This window comes from Python bivittatus, unplaced genomic scaffold (genome assembly GCF_059951505.1).
Source record: "Python bivittatus isolate LINGU-HERP-01145 unplaced genomic scaffold, Pbiv_v1 ctg000580_np1212, whole genome shotgun sequence".
Taxonomy (NCBI): Eukaryota; Metazoa; Chordata; class Lepidosauria; order Squamata; family Pythonidae; genus Python; species Python bivittatus.
The window spans coordinates 15,672,475-15,689,311 of record NW_028277087.1 but is presented as its reverse complement, the minus strand read 5'-3'; the positions used below and the strand labels follow the sequence as shown (position 1 = coordinate 15,689,311).

The following is a 16,837-nucleotide window of genomic DNA, read 5'->3' as shown; positions in this document are numbered from 1 at the left end:
ACTAGGGCACTGAAAGCTCATTTTAGTCCAGGTAATATTTGCACAACATCATCTGCATATAATGTTGCAATGTGCCTATCAGCTAGTTGGGAGGGGACTAATGCTCTAAATTACTTTGACCACAAGAGGTTTGATGTGCAAATTAAAGACCAGGAGAGCCAAAATACATTCCTGTCTTAGTCTGAGTCAGAATGTCTTTAGAATAGTAGCCTTGCATGCTACAGCAAACCTTTTTTCTGGAGTTCCCATAAAATTTATACATTAGCAGAAGTAGCTGTCTAGTATATTAACGTTTATGAGTTTATGCCATTGCTTGTTCTGGAAATGAGATCCAATGCAGACCTGAAGTCAATGAATATGGTGTATAATGCAGAGCCTGGCTTGGATGAATATTTTTCAGCCAGGTGTTGCGGCATAAGGGTATGGTTAAAAATAGAATGTCCACTTCTAAAGCCTGCCAAAATAGACTCTGAACTGAATTGACCCAATCAGACAGTTTATTATGTAAATATTTGACATACAGCTTATTTATTATGCTTAAAAGGCTGATGAGCCAATATTGGCAGGCAAATTTCAGTTGTTCTTTTTGTAAATGTGGACTATAATAGCTAAACTCCCATCCTTTGGTATTTGTGCAATACTAAAGTATGGTCAATGTAAATAAACAGGGAACCTAATGTAAGTGTCCACTATTCCAAGTTACTACATAGGACTTCAGCAATGATGAAATGACTGCCTGGGGCTTTACCATGGTTAGATTATTTAATAAGGCATATTATTTCATAACTTGTGGCAGAGGCCCAAGTAGAAAGCAGGTTGATATTAAACCCCAGGCAAACCATCTTGTGCATAGAATGTTGTAAAACAAATCTCTCAGCGTTGCTGGTAGGGGATAGGGCAATGAGAATTGAATGAGAAGCTAACAAGTACCAAAATCAGGCTGGTTTCCTAGGTTTAGATGCAGCTATTAATTGTTGCCAGAATATTCTTAATTTGTAGGAGGTACTTGTACTGCTTTTCCAGCAGTAGAAGATCCTGGATGGAATACAAAGCTAGACCTTTGAATGTAGTTCAGATTTCCTAACCAAATTCTTGGCCTTATACCAAGTTTGGTATAAGGTTTCTAAGATACATTTCCCAGGCCCACCTTCAACTGTTATAAAGACAATCTGTGAAGAGCAGCTCAGGTGTTGTCTCCTTTAATTGTTATGTCCATTTAACATGGACAAGCCCTAAATCTAACTGCATATTGATTGTAGGAGAGCCAGTTTGGTGTAGTGGTTCAGGCACAAGGCTAGAAACCAGGAGACCATGAGTTCTAGTCCTGTCTTAGCCATGAAGCCAGCTGGGTGACCCCTCTCAGCCCTAGGAAGATGAAAGCCAAGGCAAACCTTGCTAAGAAAACTGCCTAGTCCAGGCAGTCACCAGGAATCAAAAATGATTTGAAGGCACCCCCAAAAAATAAAAGACTGTAGAGACTGATTCTGAAAATGAATTTCCAGCTGTTCTTAATACTAAGATGCTAGGAAAATGACGACTTTCAGGTTAGCGCTCTAGGCAAAATTGTTGTATAAAAGGGGCCAAATTTATTTATATGACTTAAATAGCCACCCACATTATGGACCATAACCCTGGGTGGCTCACAAAACAAAAAGCCAGTAAAGAACAACCGCGATAAAAACTCATGGTACCCCAGGGCAACAGTCTCTTACTCATCAGCAGAACACCTTACTGGGCTCCAGCCTCATTCTACCACAGTGGTTGTGGGAAGAGCAAGCTCTTCAAAGCCTTCCAGAAGGCAAAGAGCATAGGGGTGTTTGGGGAAGGGCATGCCACAGAGCAGGGGGAGCAACAGAGAAGGCATGCTTCCTAGGTCCCACTAGATGACAGCATTTAAGGGAACGGATCACACCCCATCTGATCTGGCAGGAGCCCTTTTCTTGCAGTGCTTCAGAAGACCTCATTCTCCAAATTGCATGCCCCATTCCCTTTCCAAGTAGCGTGCCCGTTCTCACAAGACCTGGGGAAGACTAGAAGGTTTCTGAAGGATCCTGAGCATGGGGTGTGTGATTTGGAGAAGGAATGGTGCGAGCGGCTTGGAGAATGGCCTGGCAGGGCCAGCAGCTGCCTGGCATGCAGTAGGGTCAGGCCGGGCATGCCTCATCAGCAGCGGGAGGGTCAGCTGGGCGCAGCAGAGCCTGTGGCAGGCAGGGTGGCAGGGGCAACTGGGGCTTTGCCCAATGGTGGTGGGATGGCTGGCTGTGGTGTGGGGCTTGAGGCGGCATTTCTTAGTGGCAGCGGTGGCACTGGGACTGAAATAGAGGCCTGGGGGCAGTGGCAGCTGGCTGAGGCTGCTGAAGGCCCCGGGCCTCTACTTCAGCCCCAGCCCCAGCGCTGCTGCCAAGTGCCACTGTGCAGGGTGGCCAAAAGGGCATAGATCCAGGGGGGATAGGTGGGGGGGAGTTGTAAGCACAGGCAGGGTGCCAAGCACCCGAATGTTAATTATGTGACCAGAGGCACTGCAACAGCTATAACTTCAGGCATGAGGCGTGAGTCCATTTTTTTTCAGCACTATTGTAATTTTGAAAAGTTAATTGAACGAACAGTCGTAAGCTGAGGACTACCTGTACTTGTTGAGGCACACAGTTGAGAAACTGAGAGAGAGAGGAGCACAGGTTAGGGACACACCTTAGTCTAGTAGATGGAAAGGCCTGTCTTTCCAGATTTTTATGATCTTTAACTAACTATTGCAACATTTTATCAAGTGGCAGGCTGGGAGAGGTCAGGTCAATCCTTAAGGACCTTTCATGCTGCTGCTGAACAGAAACAGTCGCAGAGAGGTTTATTGTAAATTAGATTTCTCCCTCAATGTAGAAAGAAGTTCTACGACTGCTGACTTTGTCTCTTCTTGTAAATCCCACTCCAGGGAATCGCATTGGATTGACAAGTACATGGGGCTTAAATTAAATATAGGAGACAGCTTCTTATTTGCTACTGTTTTCAGATGTCTGGGAGGTTTGGATGTTGGCAGGTCTGTGCACACTGTTTCTTCTTTCTTTCCCCCCTGCTCCGATCCAATCCAATCAGCTCGACAAGTAGCAAAATGAAAAACTAAAACCGGAAATCTCCAACAAAATATTACTTATACCAAAAGTTTGAAATAATTCATAAAATAGTTAACTACAACCTAAAAAGCTAAAATAACAACATGATGTTTATATAAGACTGAAGAGCTTCCTAACAAGGTCCTGTCCCATCAGCTTCCCCCTGCCAACATGCGGTCCAGTTGTGGATTTTCACAGCTCCCACCCTTTTCTGCTCCTCTGTCTCAGACAGGGACAGCTGCTTATCCTATGCTCTTTCCTTTTGAGATCTTTTTTTATTTTTATTTTATTTTATTTTATCAAATTTGTTACCACCCATCTTGTTGAAACTACTCTGGGCAGTTTTTAGTGGCTTGAAGCCTTACAATATATTCTACTCCTCTATTGGTCAAGCTCTTCTAATATACTGAATTAACTTCTTCCAGCCTGGTTTTCTTTAGGTTTGTTAGAATGACTCCTGTAATTGCCCATCAGGCTGGGGAAGGCCACTGTGTTATGCATCCATTCCTTCATCCATTCTTTACTTTTTCTTCTGTATTCTCTTCCTCAGAGCATTTACAAGCAAGAAAAGGAGTGGACAATTTCTTCCTTGTCCTTGCTGCAGAATGCAGGGGATATGGCCAATGATGTGGTGCTATCAGAGGAAGTTAAAAATGTGTTACCTGTTATTTTTTGGTAATGCAAAATGGATGTCACTGAGCCTTGGAGAAGCTTAATGAACCAATTTTACCTTCTTTTTCTACCCAAAATTGATAATTTGGGCATATTTTCATGCATACTTGGAAGACTGCAAAAATGGGGTGGGGTTACATGCAGGCTATTATTTGCCTACTCCTGATCTAACATGTAAATTTGTTTGTAAGGAACTTGAGGTGAATTATGATGTGTCATACAGGACTGCATCATGTTCAGTGTAATCCTGAATTTGGTCCTTTGTCGTTCAAAGGCCAGGTTCAAATCAGTTCTTTCTTACAGAACTCCAAGGAGTGGACCAAAATGGTAATCAGGAACATTGCAGCCTCTGGGAAGTTTTCCAGTGACAGGACCATCAAAGAATATGCCCGTGATATCTGGAACGTGGAACCTTCTGACCTCAAGATCCCACCACCCAATGTACCTCGTGATGTTGCTGATGAGATGCTGGCCAATGACTCAGCTGAAAAATTGCGTGTGTGAATCTGAGAAGTCCTGCAAGGTTTCTCTCTGCATGGATAATGCACAGTACTGTACATTGGGAAAAGCATGCAGAGATTTGTTTAGCAAGTAATGGTAATAAAATGGCTTCTTCTTTTCTCTTTTGCTTACAAGCACTGAGGGCAGTTGGGATATCTTATGAATTATATACATCACACAGATTTAAATGGGCTTGAGCATCACAATTCTCCCCCTTCCCTTCCTTTGGATCCCTGGGAATTGTTGTTCCCCAAAAATAATTGCTCAAATATGTCCTATTTTATCTGATGGCTTCTAAGTGTGCTGGACCATATCTCTCTTATGCTAGTCAATGTGGCCATTGGCCATGCTAGATCTTAGTCCCAACACAACTAGAGAGCACCAGCTTGAGGGAGGCCACCCTAACAACTTTTGGTTTCCCTGCCCAACCATTATCCAGGATGCTGGGGCTTGACTCGGGTGGCATAGCTATAAATTGACTCAGAGGCCTCTGGTTTCTTCAAAGGGCACTTTTTTACTGTTGTATAAGTAGATGTTATAAAGAATGCCATTAGTGAGACTGAATCTTTTAAAGAAAATGAAAAGTGTTGTGCAAGGTGTATACTCATAAAATGAACTCTTAGCAGAAAGAATAGTACATTTTGAGAGAGAGAGATGTTAAAACAGAATTTGTATAGTGGTATAGAATCTGGACCACATGGTCTTCCTTCAAGAGGTGAGCATAAAAGTCTGTTCCTACTTACCAAGGATAGTCATTTGAAATATTTTGAAGAACACCTTGTGCTTTTCACCAGGTGTTGATTACAGCACTAAACCTTTGAGGGAGTTGCACTATACGGTATAGTATAAATTGATTCATACTGGCAACATAGCTGTGAGTAGGAAGATACGCTGAGAGGAAGAGGATGTTCTGCTGAAGTAGGGCTTTCGGTAACCAAGATGAAATGCATTTATAAAAAAAGAAGCAATTTTTGCAAGGCTCGAAAACTGTATTTTTGCCCAATAATGTTGTTCTGTGGTGTACACCTGGAAATTCACATGATAAAATAAACTGAAATCCACTTTTTTATCTTCTAACTGTTCACTGCTTTAATATCCATGGCAAATCAGTCTAAGAACTCATGTCTCCTTGAGGCTGCTATCAATGTCAATGGCCACTTGATTGCTGATCCCACTTGATGCTCTTGAGGAAATCTCTGTTACGGAATATACAGAAAGGATTTATGTCCTTGGGTTTGGTGCCATATAAAATCAACCTCCTGCTCAAATTGTCTGGTTCACTTGGCCAAGGTTGGGTAGGATATTTTATGTAGAAGAATTGTGAAAATACCTACAAACTCTGGCAGCAACAGCTTTATGCACATATCTGCCTTTTTAACATAATATCCTGCCCTTCTACCCATAGGAACTCAAAGCAGCTAAAAGTTCAGAATGAAATATTAAGCAATTAGAAACCATCAAAACAATGATAATATATCTGATTATAATATTTTAAACTAGGGCTGGAACAATATATAGCCCACTGACCACTCAATGGTGGTCATCTGAACTTTCTTATTAGGTTCACCTTCCACAACTTCAGCCAACATAGCAGTACAACATGTAGCAATAACAACTGGTCAGTTTGGGCATATATGGAACAGAAGTATTGCATGATAATTTTTCAGCCACTATTGCTGGAACTCCACACCAAAATGAGCTGTCTATTGAAATCTCCTCAGATGCACTAGCTTGCTTACTTGATTAAGCTACTCTTAATCAAGTAAGAAGAAATCTAGATTTTGCCAGTTAAAATGGATTTTCTCTACTGTGGCCTAGTTTATACAACATATGAAACCATAATGTGGTTGCTTTGGTTTCACTTAATATGTTCCATGAATACTATCCTTTGGGATTATTCAGTAAACCATGTTAAGCAAATAGTGGCTTAATATAAATCCAGTCAAACTTGTAATGCATTGGGTTGGACTGTATTCTCTGCCTATCTCAAGCCATTGAAGCATCAACAGGGAAAACTCTTTTAACAGAAGTCTTACAACAGCATAAACTTGGCTCAGTGTGCTTACTTTAGAATGGAAGCGAGCTGAGGATGAGAGGAGATGTAGTCGTGCCCTAAACCCATGGAAGGTGGGAAGGAAAGAAACTTGATGTTGTCTTTCTTCTCAGAGGCACTGTATGAGATCTCAAAGAGCTGTGTGTGTAGAAAAAGAGTGAGCATGAATCACCAAGAGGACTTTAAGTACTGGTGCAAACTGATTTTTTTTTTTTTGCCTCAAGAATGGAATTAAATATGATTGGGCTTTACCTATTACTAAACTACAATTCCCAGCTTTTCTTACCCTTGGCCATGTTGCCTGGGAGCTACTAGTTATAATGGCTTAGTAGGCTCTGTAGGCCCCCAGGATAACAACTCTACTCCCTCAAACCACCAGTGACAACTACATGGCATCATTCAAAGGAGAACAGAAGTAACTACTGAAATTACTGCTGGTGCCTACAAAGAAAATGGTCATATTTAAAACCACTTTATCCACCTTTGTTCCATGGAACTGAGAGAAGGGTTCACAAGCTTTTTCCTCCTTTCTTCAAATTTTGTCCTTGCAAGAGCTTTATGACCAAGTTGGTCATGCAACCCAAGACCCTTACTCTAGCCTGTGGGTTAGCAAAAGTATTTATTTTAAATCAAAATGGCAGAAATCTTACAAAATCTTAATTCTAGGTGGGGCTCTGAAAAGGTGACCTTTTGTGGGGGGATGGAAGTCCTGCTGCCTGAAATTGTGGCCTAGTCCTACTTAGTGAGGTAGTTTTGAGAGACAGTGACTTGCCAAAATCTTCTAGAAATCTAGGCTCTATATAGACTTAGTTCAACACTTTAACTAACCAATCTGCCATCCAGTTTAACTGGCTCAGAACGTCCCCTAATCTGAATAACAACTTCCTAAGTGAAGTTGTTCACTTCACTACTTCTCTAGGAAGTTCCCTGAAAGGCTTATGGAGCAACAGCGTCTGAATGTTCAGAGGCCATGGCCTCATTTCTACTGTTGAAATCCTGCTGCTTATCCCTGGCTAATCTATGGTGTCTTAAAATTACATATAATGCACACCTACATAGGTCCTTCCCAGTGGAAGCTGGATTATCTCTTCAAATAAAAGATGGGTTGCTCTGTTTGTTTAGGATACGGTTATGCTGTTAGAGATGGAAAGATTTGACACCACACACGATGGAAGAACGGTTGGTGAAATTAACAGATCTTGCTGAGATGGATAAACTACTTTGATTAGAGAAAAGACACTCCATTTATTGGTGACTGGAAACCTCTTATGGGCTTTTTGCATCAAAATGAAAAAAATGAACTTGCAATTTATGGTTTTGATGATTAGACAGGATAGATTATAGAAAGAAGAGTATTAGGGTGTAACTTTAAAAAGAAAGGTTAAAATATCATTGTACTTATAATTGCTGTGAAGAATATTGGAAGCCACTGCTTTGTATCTTTTTTTCTTTCTTTTCTAGTTTTAATTTTTTTTCTTTCGCTTTTTTCTTTCGCTTTTCTTTCTTTTTCTCTTCTTTTCCATATATTAGTTTGTATTAGTCTTTTTTAAAGTTTTAATAAAAATTATATATACAGTGGAACCTCGAGTTACGAATTTAATCCGTTCCGTGATTCTGGTTGCAACTCGAATTGGTCGCAACACGAGGCAAATTTTCCCATAAGGTTCAATGTAATTACCGTTAATCTGTTCCAGCGTCCGCGGACCACACGTCAGGGGTGGAAAAACAGCCGCGGACCACACGGCAGGGTGGAAAAACGGCCGCGGACCACGTGGAATGGGCGGAAAAATGGCTGCGGACCATGTGGAACGGGCGGAAAAATGGCCGCGGACCACCCGAAATGGGCGGAAAATGGCCGCGGATCATGTGGCACGGGTGGAAAATGGCTGCGGACCACGTGGCACAGGCAGAAAATGGCCGCGGATCCGGTTCGTAAGTTGAGGTGAGTTCGCAAGTCGAGGTAAATTTTTGGGGCCGGAGCTGGTCGTATCTCGAAAAATTTGTAAGTAGGGGCGTTTGTAACTAGAGGTACCACTGTATATAAAAAAGGATATGGCTATGCTGTCAAGCATTTAGGACAATGGTTTAAAAGGAGTTATTAAAGGGTCACTTCACAGTAAAGGAAGACCTGAATTTTGTAGCCACTGGTCTACAGTGAGAAGAATCATCCTGAGAACTAAATGGGAAAAGAATCTGTTCCTCTTCTCTCTCCCTGTTTTTAGGAACATCTGAACATCTCACAAATGACCACAGGTATATTTTGCTAATGTCATCTGAGCATTTTTTCCAAGACTGCTATGGAAGCATAAAACTATATTGATGATGTATGCTGCAAAAGTAGTTGTTCCAAATTCAATAAATAATTAGCAGGAAAAAACCCTGTTTATATATGCAGTGGCTTTCCACTGGTATAGCTGATATATATATATAGGGAAATTGATCTCTAAGAATTGGTATAGTATCTCTCTATGTGTACAGAGGACCTTTTTAAAAGAGTAATTGACTGCAGTTACTGCTTAGTTACCTTTCTTCCATGTTGTACAGGTATCATCTGGTCATCTTCTGAATGTAAGATCAAAATAGGACTAGATAACACTTTGACACTGTGGACAAGAAAAAACGTTTTAGCTGAATTTAGCTGTTTTGCCATATCTTTATCCAGCTTTTCAATCAAAAATTGTCTTCCAAGTAGCTGAATTACATTTCTAACCATTAATTAATTAATTAATGACAAAGTATCCCATGAAGCCTTCTTAGCTCTCCCACTCTAAAGATGGAGCTTTGCAGGAAGAGACCTTAACTTAGGAAACCACTTCCCAGCCATTTAAGAAAGTTTAAATTTTTAGAAGTCACTCATTTTTCTTTCTAGTACAAATTGTTTGCAGTTCTACCTTCAGTATCTCATTTCCCAGGATTTCTCATCTTTCCTGGATATTCTTCCCCTTCAAGTCAGTGGATTTCAAGTCACTGGATCAAAGCTATCCTCCATCAGTTCATCAAAATCTATCTGATTCTCCTGTATTCTTCCTCTCCTGAATATCACAAATGTGGTACATAGAGAAAATAAGCAGGGCCAGCAGACAAATTGTGGAACCCATGCTTTCAGATGCTACCATATTCATCCAACAGTGTGTGTAGGATCTTGCTGCTTTTGTCAGAATGATGAAATTCTGTTGTGGTGTCACACCACAAGCTCTCCCCCTTTTGGCCAAGTGTGCAATATCTCCACACACATAGAAAATGGATGGGTTGCATTTTAACATCATCTTTGTCAAACTGTCCCTCCCTGCAGATGCCACTGGATCTAACATTCTGAAAGAATCAAATCAAGCCTATCGTTTGATTGCAGTACAAAGTCAACTCTCAGAATAGTAAACGGTAACTTATTCCATAACCTGATATCTTCCAGATGCTTTGGGATTGCATAACTCTGAACTTACTTTTCATCATTAAGAAAGTACATGTCAGCTCGGGCCATTGTGTCCAAAATTAAATACTCAAAGCCAGGAAACTTGCGGTAGATCTGGTTGAAGTAAGAAAGAAAAGATATTTTCCATTCATGGAAACTCCTTTGTCAATTGCCATAATAAACAATTTGATTTATTTGCTTATTTACAAAGATTATAAGCCACCCCAATCAAAACTGACTCTGAGCAGCATGCAATTCCCATCTTCACAGGTTCAGATAAAAAGCAAAATTAAGCATAATATCAAAAAGAAATTGGAAATACATGCTGAATGGAGCAATTAAGCCATCATTCCACATCAGAAGCCTGATAGAATAGCCATGTTTTAATGGACTTTCCAAAGAGCTAGTTTGGTCTGGTGGTGAAGGCTCCAGGCTAGAAAGCAGGAGACTGTGAGTTCTAGTCCCTCCTTAGGCACGAAAGCCGGCCAGTCACTCTCTCTCAGCCCAACCCACCTCACGGGGTTGTCGTTGTGGGGAAAATAGAAGGAGGGAGGAGTATTAGGTATGTTCGCCACCTTGAGTTATTTATAAAAATAATAAAGGCAGGATAAAAAAAATTTTTTAAAAAGGCCAGGAGAGATGGGGCCATTTGGATGTCTGAGGGTGATGTATTCCAAAGGATAGCATCCAAACTGAAAAAGCACGCTTCCAAGGTCTCTATACTTGGCAGGCTCTGAGAGATGGGACCCAGAGTGAGCCTGCCTTACTTAATCTTATCAGGCAGGTTGTGGGAGAAGGCAGTCCCCCAGATACCTAAGTCCTGAATCACGAAGGGCTTTAAAGGTGACCACCAGCAGTTGCAATTGCACATGGAAGCCAACCTGTAACCAGTGCTGCTTTCACAGATCTCATATGGGCATATCATAGCATGCACATAACTACTTGAGTTGCTGCATTCTGGACCTGCTGTATCTTCCAAATGTTCCTCAATGGCAGCCTCATGCAGAATGCATTGCGATGATCCAATCAAGAGGTGATTAAGGCATGAGTAAAGCCTCTCATTCCAAGGGAGATTGTAACTGGCACCCAAGGCAGAAGTGTGTGAAGGGCTTCTTGGCCACTGCTGCTACCTGCTCAAGCAGGAGCTGTGAGTCCAGAAGGACCCTCAAATGATCTAGGTCTGTGTAGGGAATGCAATCCCAAACAGAACTCAAGATGGAATCTCTCCAAAATGAGATGGCTTATGAATCCAGAGCTATTCCATCTTGATGAGAACCTGTTCTTCCCCAACCAGACCCTAACAACCTCCAGCACTTCAACAGCATCACTTGGTCGGCCTGAGAAGTAAAGAGTAAGAGGTAAGAAGTACTAAGTACTACTAAGAAGTAAGGTTGAGTATCATGTCAGTGGATGACCTCACCCAGATCAAGCAACACCAGAATAGTCTGATTACCCCATGACAGTCTTGCCAAGTATCAACTACAAGTGTGATCAATGTGGTCTCTTCCAATACCCAGGTCTGGAACCTGACTGAAACCGATCCAGCTAATTTGTTTCCTCCAGGGCTCTCTGCAGCTACAGCCCCACCATTTTCTCAACAACCTGTCCCAAAAAAAGGGAAGGTAGGAGACTGATTGATAATAATGAACAATGGTTTTTTGAGGACAAGGTGCAGCACCCCTCACTCAAGGATGCATTGATACCACATATATACTGAAAACCTAGTATCTATTTTGTTCTTAATAATAAAAGTAAGAAGAATATTAATGAAGAAATATAAATTATTCTTTCTATCCAGGGTATCCTTTTTTTCTTTGCTAATGGTGTTCCATACAGTAAGGAAGATTCTTGAAACGTAACTGTGACGCTCTGATCGTAGCTGAGCTACAATGCCCAGCATTCCTCATTGGCTATACAGACTAGGGCAGGTGGGAGTTTTTGTTCAGCAACACCTGGAAGGACTCAGGTTCCCTGTTCTTCTTCTAACTGTATTCTGATATCCACTTCTCTTCTGCTTGAACACATACTATTAGGTCCAGCTTGCTTAACCCCCTTAGGTAGATACAATTCCAGGAGTTCCCAGAGCTCAAGTGAGCCAAGCCCATGTTTTCATAACAGCTCAGCATGCTGTCACATAAAGAGTGCCAGAAGTATGTGTGGAACTAAAAATAAGTGTGCTAAGACTTACTTTTGTGATTGGGATGGTGGCAGCTGCATCCCGGATGCTGGTATAAGGAGCCTCCAGGACAACAGCATCCACGGTGATACCTTCTGGGGGAAAAATAGAGAATCAGAAAAAAATCCAAGAAGAGAAACAAAAGAGAGGCAGTGTGTTTTCTGAGACTAAGACTCTCATCCTGAGAAACAAATGCAAGAACCAGAGAAACAAGGTACACTGGTCTAGCAGAGTCAAAGTATATCAAAGCCTCAAGGCTGAATACAATCCACAATTTCCAACATCAGATTAAAGAAGCAGGGGGAAGGGGGAAGGCCCAGTTAATACTTCAAAACAGTCCCATTAAGAGATGAGTTTTATTACAAGCTATTCCATTCTTATCCACACTTTTCTTGAAAAATTAGGATGCTGCTTGCATTCCTCCCATCTCTCTAACTCTAGCTGCTCTAATCTTTCTAAACCAGAAGTGCATGTGGACCTTGGATGGTGGGCTCCAAAAGGTAGGCATAAAAAAGTAGGTGGAGCTCAATCGAAATGAAATGTGATTATGTTTGTATGAAATTAATCAAATGCAATTACTACAATTACTCTCAGGGAATGTCATGATTTTCCCATTCAGTCACCCTGAAAATTACAATTTGATGGCAGCTTTTACAAGAGCTGTGAAACCACACCCAAAGGAGCCCAAAGGCAACAGGTTGCACACCTTTGCTTGAAATACAGGAGCAATTTGCAGACAATTTGGCAATAGAAAACATGCATCGCTCTTCCCCATTTTTTCCATTCAACGTTGATAGAGGCAGTGAGAAAAATGCATTGTAACAGTGTTCACATGCTCAATCAGCAGAAATAAGTGATACAGGTAAGAATTAGGAGCTTCCATATTTGTTGCTTGTCCCCTGTTCTTCACAGGCAGGGGTGGCTGCAGGGGATGTCAAAAAGTCAAGATGGCAGCCTTGATCACATAATCAAAGCCTTGGCCCCTAAGCACATGCAGTCTGCTCAAGTAAATGATCCACACTATAATGTGGATAGCAAAAAGGAGCATGGGCCACAAGGGCAACTATGCACACAGACATACAAACACCCAACTGGGCAGTCTTTTGGTGTTTAGGGCCACATGTTATGGCGTTGGGGAGGGCAGTTTGCACAGATGGGAAACAATGCAAAATGATGAAGCTAATCATGCATTAGATTTTCTGATTTTTTGGCTGTTTGCGGGTATTTGGATTATATTTGTTACCTGTGTTAAACTTATATTGCAATTTTCATTTTTTTTCCTGCCTTATAATGGCAAAAAAAAAAATGAAAAAAGAATGTCCTTGGCACACAGTAAAAGCTATCAGTCTCCCTGGGATGCAAGTTGCCTTCCCCTGCACTAAACTCATTCCCAAGCCTATTTTGCAGAGGAAATCTTGTTTGAGCTTGTCCGAGCTTCATGGATCTACCATGATGCATTTGGAAGGGAGAAACCATACAAAAAACCTGCATAATAGTACCAATTTCACTTTGCTGAGAGAGACAGAAGAAGCTACAAGGAACTTGGAAAGTGAGCATTAACACAAGAAAGAACATTATGTTTTACAGATTCTCAGTAGCCTTCTGGGAGCTCAGCCATAACAGATGAACTGCAGGGGATAATTTCTAGATAAGTGTTTTTCAAACTTGGCAACTTTAAGATGTGTGGACTTCACCTCCCAGAATTCTCCAGCCAGCAACCCCAAGCCTGTCAGTGCCACTGTTCCAGATGTTTAATACTTAATTTGTTCCTCCTTCCTCCTACATCTGCTTTTATCACTGGCTTTTATCGTATTTCCATTGTGCTATTGCAATGTTTATGTTTGTGTAAACCAGTGTTTTTCCAAACTCAGCAACTTTAAGATGTGTGGACTTCAACTCCCAGACTTCCCCAGCCAGCATGCTGGCTGGGGAAGTCTGGGAGTTGAAGTCCACACATCTTAAAGTTGTCAAGTTTGAAAAACACTATTCTAGGTTATATAGACTATACAAAAAGAGACAAACTCTTCCACCACAATTCAGCGTAGAGATGTGACTTTTTCCACACATATCAGTAGTTACCTTGTTCTTTCAGCTTTCTGGCAGTATTGGTAGCAATTCTACAAGGAAAGAGGCAATCGTGAGGGAAGAGCAAGCCTTAACACATCTATTCTGAAGTCAGTCCCATCTGTGGGTTTGTTTCCACAAAAATTAGGGAAGAGCTACAGCCTTAAACACTTCGTTTCATGATTGCCAAAGAGGCCCCCCTCAAACCCACTGAAAACTTATGAAATCTGTGATCTTAGTATTTTTCAGCCATTTAAAGTAAGCGTTTTAGAGTTCAAAAAGGTTAACTTTATTTTAATATTGAAGTCAGAGTTCAGCAGGTTTTGCAATCCTGATCCCAAGCTTATATATTACTTCAAGTCTTCCTTACTTTGATAATACTATAGTGGCTTTAGTTTAGGTTCGTAAAAAACATAAGTTTATAAAGAACATGCACTCACATACACATACACGCACACACACAGGCACATCAATGTTCAAATCATAGTCATCAACTTTCAAGATATCAGGTAGAAAGGAATGTTTGCTCTTGTGCCGGAGCTCAAAATGACAAACCTACCCAGTGCCCAGGGAATGTCCCCAGAAGATGACCGTGCTATTCCTGCTCCGTGCCTTCACCCAGTTGTAAAGGCAGAGAACATCTGTTGTAAAGCCTTTTTCACTAGGCTCGCCAGTAGAGTCTCCATAGCCTGGGAGAAATCAGGTGGCGGGTTAGAGGAAAATACACTGAACACCTAGAAATCAATTTTGCATTGAAACTTACCTCTGTAGTCCACAGCCAAGACATGGAAGCCACCATCACTCATTGCCTGTTTTAAAAGTTAGACAAATTTCAAACACAAACCGCTTTCTAAAAGGGAGAAAGAGAGATCCAAAACAAAGTTAACTGTTCACAAAATGCTGGCACTAGGATATACTGTCAACCTTTCAAGGCAGATCAGATTAGGAATCCAGTGTCATGTAAGCCAGTGCTACTTTTACTGTAAAGCTATAGTAACAAAATCTTGCAAGTCTGAATGTGTTTCCCCTCTCCCTCCCTTTATCCTTGTGTGAACTAGGGAGGGTCTTGTCTGAGACATTTACTCAGGTTACATCCCTATCCTGGACTCCTGTTCCTTTTATCTGATGGTTGCATAGGCAGTGGCTCTTCCTCCTGTCCCTCAAGGTCATTCCTACTTCCCTCTATACATAATGGGGGCCGGAGGGGGGCCTGCACCTGTGGAGATGGCTGGTGGGGTGATGGGTTTGCCCCCCCCCAGCATCTTGCAGGTTTTTAGGGCCAAAAAATTATAGAAGGTTTTAGGGCATTTTTAATATATGTTTTTTAATTATTTATAGATTTTATCCATGGTTGGAGGGACTTGTGTTTTTTCTTTTTTATTATTGTGAGCCGCTCAGAGTCACCCGTTGGGGGAGATGGGCAGCATACAAGTTTGACAATAAATAAATAAATAAATAAATAAATAAATAAATAAAGCAGTTGGGTTGGGCTGGGATGGGCTGGAATTATGACATTGTCCACCTGGACATTTAGAAGAAAAAACACGGCTTACAATTTTGTGTACTGCATAAGCCCAGCCAAAAACTCCAGCTATCCAGATTTATTTGTGTCACTAACATAAACCAACGTTAGGCATGAAACTTACGAACACATTTCTCCCTCTCCCAGACTTCTGTAAGTATATCTCCCTCACCAGAAGTAACCAGATCAGTACCTCATCACAACCCTGGACCATTTTAATGCATTTGCATGAAACCCATTGAGGAAGAAGGAGCGAGCTGCCCCCATGCCGATCTGGGTAGTTTTTACGCGGCACAGTTTAAGAACTTATGAAGAGCCCTTATAGTTTGTTTGTTTGTTTGTAGCACTTATAATCCACCTCAGTCCAAAAGGACGCTGGGCAGAGTGCAACATTAGAACAAATAATACAAAAATTAATAATGAAAACTGAATCAAAACCCAAGATAAACACTGGTAATCAGTTAGATGAGGTCAAAGGCTGAAATAAAACAAATTTAACTTGTAGAAGAGAATATGTGTAGCTCAGGGTTGAACTGTGGAGTCCTTGGGGTTCTCTGACCTTGGTTGTTTTCTTCCAAACATTTTGTTACCCAGCTAGGTAACAAAATGTTTGCAAGAAAACAAGCAAGCTCAGAGAACTCCAAGGACTCCACAAATTTAACTTGTTTATAGAATTGGAGTAAGGTTAGGTCTGCACAAACTCCTGCAGGGAGGGTATTCCATCAAATAGGGAGTTATTCCAGAAAACGGTGTGCCATCTTGTCCACACCCCATGTACTCCATGAAGAGGGGGAAATTTGAGCAGGCCATCTTTAGATGACTGGACCAGACGGGCACTTTGAATTCTGGCAGGCATTGCCAGATGTATCCTAGTGCTGTACTGTTTAGGGCAATTTTCTCAAACTTGGCAACTTTAAGATGTGTGGACTTCAACTCCCAGAATTCCCTAGCCAGTGTGGCTGGCTGAAGAATTCTGGGAATTGAAGTCCACACATTTTAAAGTTGCCAAGTTTGAGAAACACTGCTTTAGGGCTCTGAAGGTAATGTCCAATACTTTAAACTGGATATGGAAACCTTCTGGCAGCCAAAGGAGTGACTTTAATAAAGGTACAATTATACATTGGTGGGGTTGTCCTACAAATAATTTTGCTGCTGCAAGATGACCCAGCTTCTGGGTCACCTCCAAAGTGTGTTCCAGTAGTCCAATTGTGTGGCAATCAGTTTCAGCCATCCATTTCAGCCAACATCCTGAGGGAGAAAATGACTTCTCAGAGTTTTCCAGGACCCAAGAAAAATCAGTAGGAAACCATCTTTCTCCATTGCTTTTCTTCACTGA

General features: G+C 41.4%; 2 protein-coding genes across 5 annotated transcripts in view; one reads left to right on the top strand and one right to left on the bottom strand.

Annotated features, from left to right (window-relative positions):
- Positions 1-5,354, top strand: part of PYGL (glycogen phosphorylase L) — a 38,304-nt gene extending 32,950 nt beyond the window's left edge. For both annotated transcript variants that reach the window (XM_007437295.4, XM_088149653.1), the window contains one exon: positions 4,080-5,354. In XM_007437295.4, coding sequence (XP_007437357.1) covers positions 4,080-4,280 — 201 coding nt within the window. In that variant the 3' untranslated portion in view covers positions 4,281-5,354. The remainder of the gene's footprint in view (positions 1-4,079) is intronic.
- The window catches only part of ABHD12B (abhydrolase domain containing 12B), a 29,615-nt gene continuing 18,010 nt past the window's right edge, over positions 5,233-16,837 (bottom strand). For 2 of the 3 annotated variants that reach the window (XM_007437297.4, XM_088149655.1), the window contains exons 6-13: positions 14,743-14,788; positions 14,539-14,668; positions 13,995-14,032; positions 11,928-12,010; positions 9,771-9,853; positions 8,855-8,933; positions 6,344-6,468; positions 5,233-5,473 (exon numbers count right to left, since the gene is read on the bottom strand). In XM_007437297.4, coding sequence (XP_007437359.1) covers positions 5,425-5,473; positions 6,344-6,468; positions 8,855-8,933; positions 9,771-9,853; positions 11,928-12,010; positions 13,995-14,032; positions 14,539-14,668; positions 14,743-14,788 — 633 coding nt within the window. In that variant the 3' untranslated portion in view covers positions 5,233-5,424. The remainder of the gene's footprint in view (positions 5,474-6,343; positions 6,469-8,854; positions 8,934-9,770; positions 9,854-11,927; positions 12,011-13,994; positions 14,033-14,538; positions 14,669-14,742; positions 14,789-16,837) is intronic. The other variant, XM_088149654.1, reaches the window with a different exon arrangement.